The 13,168-nt window shown below is 37.5% G+C and overlaps 1 protein-coding gene across 1 annotated transcript; it reads right to left on the bottom strand.

Annotated features, from left to right (window-relative positions):
- Nucleotides 1–2,256: 2,256 nt before the first annotated feature.
- On the bottom strand, nt 2,257–12,941 carry LOC135157037 (uncharacterized). Its single transcript, XM_064111432.1, has 4 exons — nt 5,472–12,941; nt 4,856–4,948; nt 4,033–4,128; nt 2,257–2,803 (listed from the first exon to the last, which is right to left on the bottom strand). The coding sequence occupies exons 1-4, from the start codon at nt 7,330–7,332 to the stop codon at nt 2,679–2,681; spliced, it is 2,175 nt and encodes a 724-aa protein (XP_063967502.1). The 5' UTR covers nt 7,333–12,941; the 3' UTR covers nt 2,257–2,678.
- Between the last annotated feature and the right edge of the window lie 227 nt (nt 12,942–13,168).

Below are 13,168 nucleotides of genomic sequence, written 5' to 3'. Positions count from 1 at the left end.
CATTTCAAATAACAGGAATGTGAGCCAGCAAAGTGATTGAGCTTGAGGAGCTATGTATTCTAAATAGCATTTAACATGAATGCGAGTGAGCAAAGCAGTTGAGTTTGAGAAAATACATTTTAAATAGCATTTAACTGAACATGAATGCAAGCGAGCCTGATAATAGGCAATTTACATTTTTTTCTACACATTTGGTAAAATTATTGGGGGGGGGGCTACAAATCGCAAAATGTAGGTCTATATAATAATAATACAGCATAGTATGTAAACTACACATACTTGCATAACAAACATTTCTTAAGACTATTATACAAAAAAGATTAGTTGTCCAAATATGTTAAATCTCTAATGGTAAACCAATCCAGATTTTTGACATGAGTGAAATTGATGTTTTCCCTTGCTCAGTTCTTACTCTTGGCATAATAATTGTACATTCCTTTTATCATGTACTATAAACAAAGTGAAATACTCATACACTAAATGTGAAAATTATGTATGTACGTTATGAATAAAAGTGGCCAACATGTGTTTATATAGAAATTGCTTGAGGAGTCAACCTGACATGACTGTTTGATACTATTTGTATTTATAAGTAAATGTATTAGCATGAAACTGTAGTCAATAGGCATTTAAATTCAATTCACTTCAATACAATTTTCATCCAATAAAAAAAAAATCGGGCATTAGCTTAATTAATGAAGAATTCAAATATCTCTCAACATATATAACATATGGGAGTTGACCACTCCTTTGTCCCAGTGCATTGCCAATTTGCATTATCCATAGAAATAGAAAAATAGAAAAATTACTTCTCTTGCTGATCTCTGTTTATTGAAACCCATTTATTGCCAGGGTTCACCTTCCCTTTAAATTGATATCAATATTAACTCATCAAAGTACAATATCAATGTTATTATCAACCAACAACAATATGTTTTAGATTACAAAAATATTACTGTAACTTTTACAGTTACAAACATACTTAATGGTCTGTTTATAGACAACTAACTTTCATGGAAAGTATATACACATCATATCTAAGCAAATTATTGTCTAGAAATGTTGGTGTTATCAACAAACTGCCGAAAACAACGTTCCCTCCCAACATTTTGCTAAACTTGTATTGTACACTTATTCTCCCTTATTTGAATTATGGAGTATTAGCATAGGGCAACGCCTCCAGAATTCAGCTAGACAAATTATTTTTGTTACAAAAAAGGGCAGATAGAATTAGTTTTTCGTAAAAACAGATTAGCTCATATTAATCATTTATTTTATTCCAATAAAATGTTAAAAATACACGATTTATATCATCTTCGTTTGGGTTGCTTCATCAACTGAATGCGGATGATTTGCCTAAAGCATTAACCTTATTTTCAGACAAGTGGAACGCCTCTGGCAGTCTCGCCTGCATTACGCAATTCAATATAGCAGCAATGCTGACTTTGAAAAAAACAACATGGTTAAGATTTCAATTTTGATAACCAAAACATGGTCAAAGTTCATAAATGGCCATTGCCCTTGACCATGCGACTTGCAACTCATAGTCAGTGATACTTGATTACCCTTATGTTCAAGTTCATGAAATAGGCCCATGATGATGACATTTAAAAAACTAACAGTTAAGATTTCAGTGCTGTTACCCCAACATGTTCAAATGTCATTGACCCTTTGACCTTGATCATGTGACCTGACACTGATGCAAGATTATCAGCAATACTTGAATTACCTTTTGTCCAAGTTTCATAAAATAGGCCCTTATAATTTTAAAGTTATGACGACATTTAAAAAAAAACTTAACCATGGTCCAAGTTCATTGACCCTAAATGACCTTTGACCTTGATCATGCAACCTGGACACTCATGCAAGATGATCAGTGATACTTGGTTACCCTTATGTCCAAGTTTGACGAACTAGGTCCATATTATACTTCCTAAGTTATGATGACATTTAAAAAAACCTTAAAGGAGAATGAAACCCTTGAAACCAGCAGAATCCATATCAAAGAGAAAAATCAAAGAAACATATTGTTGAAAGTTTGAGGAAGATTGAATGAATATTAAGAAAGTTATGAGCATTTGAATATTGAGATCACTAATGCCATGTAGATCCTCCCATTGGCAATGCGACCAAGATCTGTGATGTCACACACGTACAACTCCCTCATTACTTTAGTACTTATTTCACTTATATTCTCACTTTTATAGAGTCTATCACAAGGTAAGGTGTTCTCTTTATGAGAGGACAAGTACAGAGGTTTCACAACATTATATCATTGATGAATCGTTTGTCATATGATTAGAATGAGCAAAAGGAGATGTTTTGGGGTATATTTTCAGTGTCCAAAAGGGGAGAGTTGTTCATCTGAGTGTGACATCATAGATCTTGGTCGCATTGCCAATGGGAGGCTCTCCATAGCATTAGTGATCTCGACATTCAAGTGCTCATAACTCTTCTATTGCTAGTCCTATTTTACTCAAACTTTTGTTGATCTTATTCTTTGATTTTTCTGCTTTCACAAAAGCTAACTTGCTCCAAGAGTTTCATTCTCCTTTAACCATGTCTAAGTTCATTGACCCTAAATGAACTTTGATCTTAATCATGTGACCCGGAAACTCATGCACGATGATCAGTGGGCGGAGGCATAAAAATGAAATGAAAATTCCTGTTTTGGCCCGTTACACTACTTTAGGGAATCTTTTGTTTTTGTTGTACACTACATTCATCATTTTTGTGCGCACTGTCTGCCAAGGGTGAGGAAACGATGGGTGTGCTTTCAGGAATATAAAGATTTCCTTCCTTCCTGTATATATGAAAGGGGATATAAATATGTTGGAGAAATGAGAGACATTGTAAACTCCCGCATTTGCCTGAAATAATACATTACTGTGTCATCTTGTCAGGCAAAGGTGTATCTTGCAACTTTGTTACCCTCAATCTTGTTTGTGAACAACATATAGTTCAAGGAGTTTACTCTTATAGTGAGGTTGTAACTCAATATTCTTTATGAAGAGGTGACATGCTTTACACTGTCAAAAGTGGTTATTTATTACACACAGTTTTTCTACAAACCCACTTGCCCACTTACCTGGATCAAGCAAATATTATACCTTGGCAAACACTTTGACATCTCATTTGCATGAACAGGCAAGCCGTAATAATTTATCAACAAGCCTTTCGTTTATTTTGGGTGATAAAAAGCAGAATTTAGCGAAGACTTTGCAATTTGAGGGCCCAAAACAGTCAATTGTGACTAATTGCCAAACAAAACCAACCAAAGAAGAAGAAGAAAAAGAAAATAGTGCAACAAAGAAAACTTAAAGTTCGTTTTAATGAATGGGACATACAAGATAATGTTTTGGCTGTTAAAGGTACTCCAAGTTATCAGAGAAATGCCCAAATCAAAATTGAACTCTTCTCCATTTTATGCTCCCACAATTGGCAAGCTTTTAATCTTCTATTTATTGAATATTGTCTTTATTTGGGTTGAATTCAAAAGATTACCTAAAAAAAAAAAAAACATTGATATTATAAAGCTGACTTTGTTTTGATTCATAAAAGGAAAAGTTCTAAGAATTTTTTTTTTTGTATGTGAGTAATAAGCGTCACAGGCAATTTGATAAGATAAGTGAATTTGATATATGGATTATCTGTAAGTGTATGTGCAATATGAGGCTCATTTGATGGATGATTGTTATAAGAAATTCTAAGCTCTTGTGATTCATAACTTTTATGTATGCAGACAAAATACCCAGTGGAAGATCCTGAAATTTACTACTTGAATACCTTACACCATACAGGGTACAAAATAATTATGGATAAGGATAGGATTTTTAAAGTGATATAGACAAATTCATTGGGAGATTCACCTTGACAAATATCTATTTATCTGTCAAGGAATATAACACAAAATTTTCATAAAAATCTAAATTGAAATATACTACTAAGTTGTTGGAAATATTGTTCTCTTTTTCTCTCAAAACCTTACATTTCTCTGCAAAGTGGCATATACTATCTAATATGGTAACATACCCGGAAGCTTCTTTGTTGCTTCTCCATTGATATATTCTTTGAAATGTGCCAACAGCTCCTTTTCATCAGATTTCCGCCATTGTGTATAGTTACGACCTTCACAACCAAAGAGAGAGGGAAGACAGAGGGAGGGAGAGAGATGGAGAGAGAGAGATAGGGAGACAAATAAATTTAATACTACCATTAAAAAAGTTGGATCTCGATAAAATTTGGTTTTGAATATTGATTGACTCTGCTTTTTTCTGCATTTTATATATAACTTTTATGGGTTTGTGTGGAAACTTCATTTTCATATTTCATATTCATTTTCATATTGGCAAATGAAATTTTTGAAATATAGCAAAAAGTGGAATACAGATGATTCAATCTGTTCACCAGACACTTTAGAATTGCTCTTGAAAGTTTGTAACCATATTTACATTTATAGGTAATTAATTAATGAAATGAGATTGTTGAATAATAAAGTTTGAAAAAACAAAATGCAAGTGAAGTGAATATTCGAATACCTGCATCTAATAAGTAAGATTTAGCTAAAAACAATTTAAAAAATCAAGTACTGTATACATTATCAATTCTTTCTTTGATGCTAGCAGTGAATACTATTATCTATTAATATGCTTTTGTAATGCCTTTGGTAGTAAATTAAGATACTGCATGGTGACTATCAATATTTTTTATCAGGAAATTATCCTTCAAACTCAACTATTCCTGCTCGTAATAAAGAGCAGCTGTATAACATGATAAGATGACAAACAAATCTGTCTCATATAAATTCATTTTTGATAGGCAATTCAATTATATATACATGAAATCTATATGGTACCTGATGGCTTCACTTGAGGCTTCACTTGAGGCTTCACTTGAGGCTTCACTTGAGGCTTCACTTGTTCACTGCTGGTCGCAGGATCCATTATATCTACAGCATGTTCGTAAAGAACGGGAAAAAAGAAACACATACAGAGTGACCGACTTACATGAAAACTGGGGGAAAATGATTATGAATCTATAAATGACCTGCATTATTCAAGACAATAAAAACACTGACTTTACTCCCAGCCCCCCCCCCCCTCCTCCATCCATGAGTTTATCATGAGTTGATAGAACAGTTTATATTTTTTTAAATTTGTTTTTGTTTGTGAACAAAGCTCTGAAGAGTGTATTTCTTTTTTAGTTGTAGGCCTACAAGTGCATTCATGGAAAGTAGGCATATCATGCGATAAAATTACATTGAGAGATTGTCATGACATATACAATATATCACATAATTCATAATTTGCTTTGTTTGAAATATTTCATGTGGACTCGTGTAGCAGGGAAAATTTTGCACTGCTTGTTCATATCCCAAAAATAAAAGTATTTATTTGACATCATCCTAGGTATACTGCTCTTCTCCAGCAAACTTGTATACATTGAACTTGATATACTAGAATGCAGCTCACCTCCTTTATCCATCATTTGGAGTTGCCTCCCAACAACTGTAACTTCTTTGAGTGCCAGGGGTGCCTGATAGATATTTTCGTTTGTTTCCTGTGAGTGTCCTAGATGTTTAAAGATGAAAGACCTCTCTCTTTCTGGAATATGTGAAAGTGCAAAGAGTACACTCACACGGTGTCTATTTTTAGTTGCTGTGATTGACTGCTTATCATCGAGGGTCACACACTCACATATGTTGTCCAAGGCATGCCATCCGGATACATGGGAATTGGCACCACTGGTTGTTGGGAATAGGTAGTTGTTGTCGTTTCCTATTCCTGCACACGATCGAATTTCTTTGTTAATCAACTTGTCCAATGCCTCATGGGTGTCTGTGGGAAAAAGCACAGGGATTAAATGCTTTCCCTTTCCCAACTGGTACCCAACCTTTAAATCCTCGACAAGGGCTTTGTCTATGGAGTCTAATGTGGCCAGCTGTTGCTTGTCCAGCCATGCTCCTTCCTTTGCGTCTTGCCAGCACTTGATATATAAACGGCTAGGCTCTCCCCCTCTCCGGGCATTGAACAATGTGAGTCGTGATACGAGGCAGTCTCTCAATTCAACAAAACGATGCCTATCCCAGAATGCCAGGGTATCTTCAAGTAGCTCTGTGATTCTTGAGGTTGTGTAATCTCTAACTGCCTTAATGTCAGCTTCCAATGGCTGCCCACTTGGTCTTCGTAACTTTTCTTCCCTCCTTTTGTTTAGATGATATGTAGCATCGCCAAATATTTGATTGTGTTGAAGATCAAGAACAGCAGTAAATCTGTCAATTTGATCTGCTTCATTGTCCTTATCATCCATCAAGTACATTGCTTTCAGTATTTTGCTGCTCGATTTCAGGAGGTAGAATACTCCTAACTTCAAACCTGCTTTGACACCCAAGCCTTCACCTTCTTCTCTCCTCTCAGTGTACTGCTGCACTGCTACTTCTAGGTGCTGGAAGTTGGAGCGTTGCATCAGGTCAGATACATTTCCTGCCTTTACAAGAAGAGGCCCAAGATTATCCTGCACTGAGATCAGGGTTAGGTAAAGTCTGGCAAGTCTTCGCATGTCAGTCATGACCGACTTCCGTACTTCAGTTTTTTTGTCAGGCTTCTTGTTCTGCTTTAACCACAGCCTCTTTCCTATTTCCCGAAGTATGGGATCGCCTTGACAGAGTTGGCCAACTTCATCTTTTCTGAACTTGCTGAGAATTTCAGAAATAAATGACGAATCTGTATCATTCATAACTGAAAGAAATGATGCTGGAATGTGCATTGAAGGCTTGGAGGAATCAGACTTGTATTCACAATGATGCTTATGCCTTCTCATGTATGGAGCAGAGTAAGCCCCTGAACAGTTGCTACATATTACAACAGAATTGGATGCGCTTGACCTTTCTCTCTGAAATTGTGGATTGTCATCTTTTGCTCTGATTTTGTTAACTTCAAAGGTCCCTTCTTTTCTGATTCTATCAAATTCTTCAATTCGCTCCTTTGTAGGTAAACCGAGTGCATATTGTATTCTTTCTTCATTGCGGTGTTTATTTTTTAAGTGATCTGAGAGTTTTGACATATGTTTCTTGCAGTACATGCAAAAGCGATAGGGCTTCTTATATGGCTGTTTCCTTTCTTTTTCTTCAGAGCATTGTGCTGATTTTGAAGATGTGACTTGTGTCTTGACATGGGGCTCTTCATTGCCCGTCTCCATTTCATCGGGTACAGGAAAAGTATCACTATCACTCCTGTTTGGTGAGCAATCAGACGGCACGTATGAGGGATCATCATCACTGTCTATGTCAGAGAAAGTTTGTGAATGCAAACGCCTCCTTTTAACAACAACCATTGTGTCTGAGTCGTCATCACTACCGTCTTCTTCGAAGCTATCTACAACAACATCTGTAATCAAAGATAACGATGCAGTGGGTTGTCCCAATGGTTGCGATTCAGCGAGGAGATATATCACACCTTTTCTCAAATCAGCAGAGGGCCTTGCTTCAGGAAGTGGCTGTTCATCATCAGCTCGAGTGCTGGTGGGAGGATATATCACACCTTTTCTCAAATCAGCAGGAGGTCTTGCTTCAGTGAGAGGCTGTTCATCATCATCAGATTGATTGCAGGTGGGAGGATATATCACACCTTTTCTCAAATCAGCTGGTGGTCTTGTCTGAGGAAGTGCCTGTTCATCAGATCGATTACTGGTGGGAGGATATATCACACCTTTTCTCAAATCAGCTGGTGGTCTTGCTTCAGGGAGAAGCTGTTCATCATCAGATTGATTGCCGGTGGGACGACATATCACACCTTTACTCAAACCAGCAGGTGGTCTTGCTTTAGGGAGTGGCTGTTCATCATCAAATTGATTGCCGGTGGGAGGATTTATCACACCTTTACTCAAATCAGCAGGTGGTCCTGATTCAAGGAATATCTGTTCAACATCAGATCGATTACCGGTGGGAGGATAGATCACACCTCTACTCAAATCAGCAGGTGGTCCTGATTCAGGGATTATCTGTTCAGCATCAGATCGATTGCTGATGAGAGGACATATCACACCTTTAGTCAAATCAGCAGGTGGTCTTGCTTCTAGGAGTGGCTGTTCATCATCAGGGAGTATCTGTTCAGCATCAGATCGATTGCTGGTGGGAGGATTTATCACACGTTTACTCAAATCAGCAGGTGGTTCTGATTCAGGGAGTATCTGTTCAGCATCAGATCGATTTCTGGTGGGAGGAGATATCACACCTTTAATCAATTCAGCAGGTGGTCTTGCTTCTAGGAGTGGCTGTTCATCATCAGGGAGTATCTGTTCAGCATCAGATCGATTACTGGTGGGAGGATAAATCACACCTTCACTCAAATCAGCTGGTGGTCTTGCTTCAGGAAGTGGCTGTTCATCATTACGTGTAGGTCGATTACCGGTGGGAGGATATATCACATCTTTTCTCAAATCAGCAGGTGGTCTTGCTTCAGGCAGTGGCTGTTCATCATCAGCTTGATCGCTGTTGGGAGGATATATCACACGTTTACTCAAATCAGCAGGTGGTTCTGATTCAGGGAGTATCTGTTCAGCATCAGATCGATTTCTGGTGGGAGGAGATATCACACCTTTAATCAATTCAGCAGGTGGTCTTGCTTCTAGGAGTGGCTGTTCATCATCAGGGAGTATCTGTTCAGCATCAGATCTATTACTGGTGGGAGGATAAATCACACCTTCACTCAAATCAGCTGGTGGTCTTGCTTCAGGAAGTGGCTGTTCATCATTACGTGTAGGTCGATTACCGGTGGGAGGATATATCACATCTTTTCTCAAATCAGCAGGTGGTCTTGCTTCAGGCAGTGGCTGTTCATCATCAGCTTGATCGCTGTTGGGAGGATATATTACACCTTTTCTCAAATCAGCTGGTGGTCTTGATTCAGGGAGTAGCTGTTTATCATCAAATTGATTGCCGGTGGGACGACATATCACACCTTTAGTCAAATCAGCAGGTGGTCTTGCTTCTAGGAGTGGCTGTTCATCATCAGGGAGTATCTGTTCAGCATCAGATCGATTACTGGTGGGAGGATAAATCACACCTTCACTCAAATCAGCAGGAGGTCTTGCTTCAGTGAGAGGCTGTTCATCATCAGCTTGATCGCTGTTGGGAGGATATATCACACCTTTTCTCAAATCAGCTGGTGGTCTTGATTCAGGGAGTAGCTGTTTATCATCAAATTGATTGCCGGTGGGACGACATATCACACCTTTAGTCAAATCAGCAGGTGGTCTTGCTTCTAGGAGTGGCTGTTCATCATCAGGGAGTATCTGTTCAGCATCAGATCGATTACTGGTGGGAGGATAAATCACACCTTCACTCAAATCAGCAGGAGGTCTTGCTTCAGTGAGAGGCTGTTCATCATCAGCTTGATCGCTGTTGGGAGGATATATCACACCTTTTCTCAAATCAGCTGGTGGTCTTGATTCAGGGAGTAGCTGTTTATCATCAGATTGATTGCCGGTGGGACGACATATCACACCTTTACTCAAACCAGCAGGTGGTTTTGCTTTAGGGGGTGGCTGTTCATCATCAAATTGATTGCCGGTGGGAGGATTTATCACACCTTTACTCAAATCAGCAGGTGGTCCTGATTCAGAAGGTATCTGTTCAGCATCAGATCGATTACCGGTGGGAGGATAGATCACACCTCTACTCAAATCAGCAGGTGGTCCTGATTCAGGGATTATCTGTTCAGCATCAGATCGATTGCTGATGAGAGGACATATCACACCTTTAGTCAAATCAGCAGGTGGTCTTGCTTCTAGGAGTGGCTGTTCATCATCAGGGAGTATCTGTTCAGCATCAGATCGATTGCTGGTGGGAGGATTTATCACACCTTTACTCAAATCAGCAGGTGGTCCTGATTCAGAAGGTATCTGTTCAGCATCAGATCGATTACCGGTGGGAGGATAGATCACACATCTACTCAAATCAGCAGGTGGTCCTGATTCAGGGAGTATCTGTTCAGCATCAGATCGATTTCTGGTGGGAGGATATATCACACCTACAAATAAAAAACAAAATAATGGGAGAAAATTAGTAATTGGAAATCATCTGAAAACATGAAGGTGGGAAAGGAGAGAAAGTGACAAGTTCTGGTAGTCCTTGACATGTGTCTTTTAATTGACTATCTTTATTTGTCCAGGTACTGCTGTTTGATGAGCAATCGGATGGCAAGTATGAGTTTATTATCATCATCACTGTCTATGTCGGAGAAAGTTTATGAATGCAAACGCCTCCATTAACTAATAACCATTGTGTCTGAGTTGTCATCTGCACCGCTTCTTCAAAACTATCTTCAACCACATATCTAATTAAATAATGTATAATGAAAAGTTTATTACACCTCAACATGAATAAAAATATTGTTTTTTAATAGCCAATCACATTACAAATAGACAATCTGTAAATGCAATGGCAACCAACTTTACACAGGGGTAAACATGCTCTTGATTTAATAGAGAGTTGTGACTCTGAAGATAAATATTCTGCATTCTGCATTTAATACAATGTGTATGAAAAATTTTGAAAGGATTTTACATTTTCAAGTCATAACCCTTGTGATATTTGGCTTTCTTTTTTTAAATCTGGGATTTAGATTTTCTAAAAATCATCCTCGAATGTGCTGGTTATGATAAATAGATAGACTGGAGAGAGTTCAGGATGTCATCACCTGGGTCATCTGGCATAGCACAGTCTTCAACTCACCCATGACTTAAAGGTATACCACAGTTTTGGTACATGTATGTAAAAAATAGAATTGGTTTATCATTTTCCCAAAGCAATATGAAAGTATAAGTACTTTCCACACACCAAAAATCAGCTTCTTAAACACTTTTGTTTTGGAGATCTTATAAACAAAAACGAAATAAAGAAAATAAAAAGAAAATAGATTTTTATTGTGTATCCAGGGATACGATACCGAGCAACAAAAGAGAGAGGGAGAGGGGAAAGAGGAAAAGCAAGAGAGAAAGCCGGAGCAAGGAAAAACAGACAAGGTAAGAGGAAATAAAAGACACAAATAAGAGGAAAGAGATGGACTTAATCCTTTAAAGTATAAAGAAAAATGATAAAATCATAAGCTCATTCATCATCCAAGACCCCCTGCTCGAATAACATTTGCTGCTCTGACTGGAGCGTGCATGCCCGGCTTGTGCCTAACCTGGCTCGCTTTGGCCCGCCCCTTGCATTTGGATCCTCAAGAATTACATATACAGCTAGGACTGCAGCCAGAAAAAAAGCCACAAAAAAAAGCCTTTCCAGGGAAAAATTCTCAATGTTTAAAAATGACCCCAAATTTTACATACATGCTGTGTACTAGATCAAACAAAATGCAAAGTTCCAAAATGCAATATGCAACAAATTTCGCTCGGTCGCTGCGCTCCCTTGCAAGATAACATTAAAAAAAAATCAACAAAACAAACAAGTTTCACGGCCCCTGAGGTATTGGTCATGAAACTCTCAATATAAGGGTCAGATTACATCATAATCATTTAAACCACTGAGCTTCCAAGACCCGCTTAAAGGCTCATTCACACATGCACAGGCAAAACTGGAAAAAAAATCTTATTTATATTTTAAGATAAACTGGCAAATGCAACTCTTTGCACTGCCATGCAGATTAACAATTTCTTTTACAACCCTGAAGTTCTTTATGTCTTGTTGGATGACTGTTAGGGGACATTTCATATGAGACAATGATTTCTATTGCATTCTTACTGTCTATATGTGAATTCCAAATTGACTAGAAATATATATATATATATAGGGCTATATTTTAAAAAAACAAAACAAAAAAACTTGCCTTCCGAATGATGCACCTGGCACACTACACGTGACTTCAGTTTGCTGAAAAGATCTTTGGCTCTCCGGCTTACTATGATACTGGGCTTATATCTGCACACCTGTCATAAGATGAATGAATCATACTGATAAGAGCATATATAAATATATAATGTTCATGCTGAAAGATGACTTAACCATGATAACTGTACACTGTATAGTAGTGGGCTATTTTGAGCTTCATGTAACTGCTTTGGGGTTGGGGGGGGGTGCTCTTCAGATCATGGCCTCACTGGGTATGATTGCCATAAAATGCCATAAAATTCGGACCAGGGTCTAGAATGCGTGTGAGCATAGAGCCAAGCTATAGTCTGTAGACAAGAATTTTCAGAGGCACCAATTGCATGCATGCTGTCATCCACATTCTTTTCTCTTTTTTTTTTTTAATTTTTTTATTTCTGCATTTTCAAAATAGTAAATAATCAGATACATAAATCAACTATTATTTCTTCATTATACATGATTATAAAGTTTTCAGTACATTAAATAAGATGCATACAAACACAAATATTTTTCAATGAAAAAGAAAAAAAAAAGAGGATAAATTACAAAAAAACGCAGGAGACCGCCATCATTGAATCGGTACCAAAGTTATTTCATTTACATAAAGGTTAACAAAAAAATAGATGGATCTCAACTGTGCGCAGTCAAAATTAATGCCTTCTCATGGCCCTGGAAATTTGTTTGTATGTTATAATGTATTAATATAAATCTCAGCACGTACCCCCGGTGTATATACAATATACGTATACAGGCGCTCAGCGCTCGCATGATTTAAAAAAAAAATAAGTTATATCATGTTCATGAGGAATTTAAAAACCGCTCAAACTAATTCATAGCTTCAGGTCACTTTCGAAAATTTCCTCTCGCGCTTCGCATGACTTGCTTTTTAGGGATGTTATGATCATGTTCATGAGGAATTAAAAAAAAAAAAGAATTACAACAAAAAAGTGCTTAAAGCCCTTGTCTTCAAGCACTATATAGACAAAATTTCGGCTCGCGCTTTGCGCTCGCATGATTAAATTTGCAAGGCGGTTAAAAATCAAGTTTATGTGAAACTGAAAAAATTAGAATTTCAACCAAAAAAAAAAAAAAAAAGGCTTTCATTCCATGTGTACATTTCACTATATAGACAAAATTTCAGTTCGCTTTAAATGCTTTTTTGTCAGGTCACCTAAGGGCAAATTTCGGCTCGCATGATTTGGTTTGCAGGGAGGTTTTAATCATGTTCATGAGGAATTAAAGATATGTATCCAACAGTTTATGTTCATGACGATTATTACCACCCCCCAAAAAAAAATC

This window comes from Lytechinus pictus, chromosome 16 (assembly GCF_037042905.1).
Source record: "Lytechinus pictus isolate F3 Inbred chromosome 16, Lp3.0, whole genome shotgun sequence".
NCBI lineage: Eukaryota > Metazoa > Echinodermata > Echinoidea > Temnopleuroida > Toxopneustidae > Lytechinus > Lytechinus pictus.
This window is presented reverse-complemented; position numbering and strand designations above follow the sequence as displayed.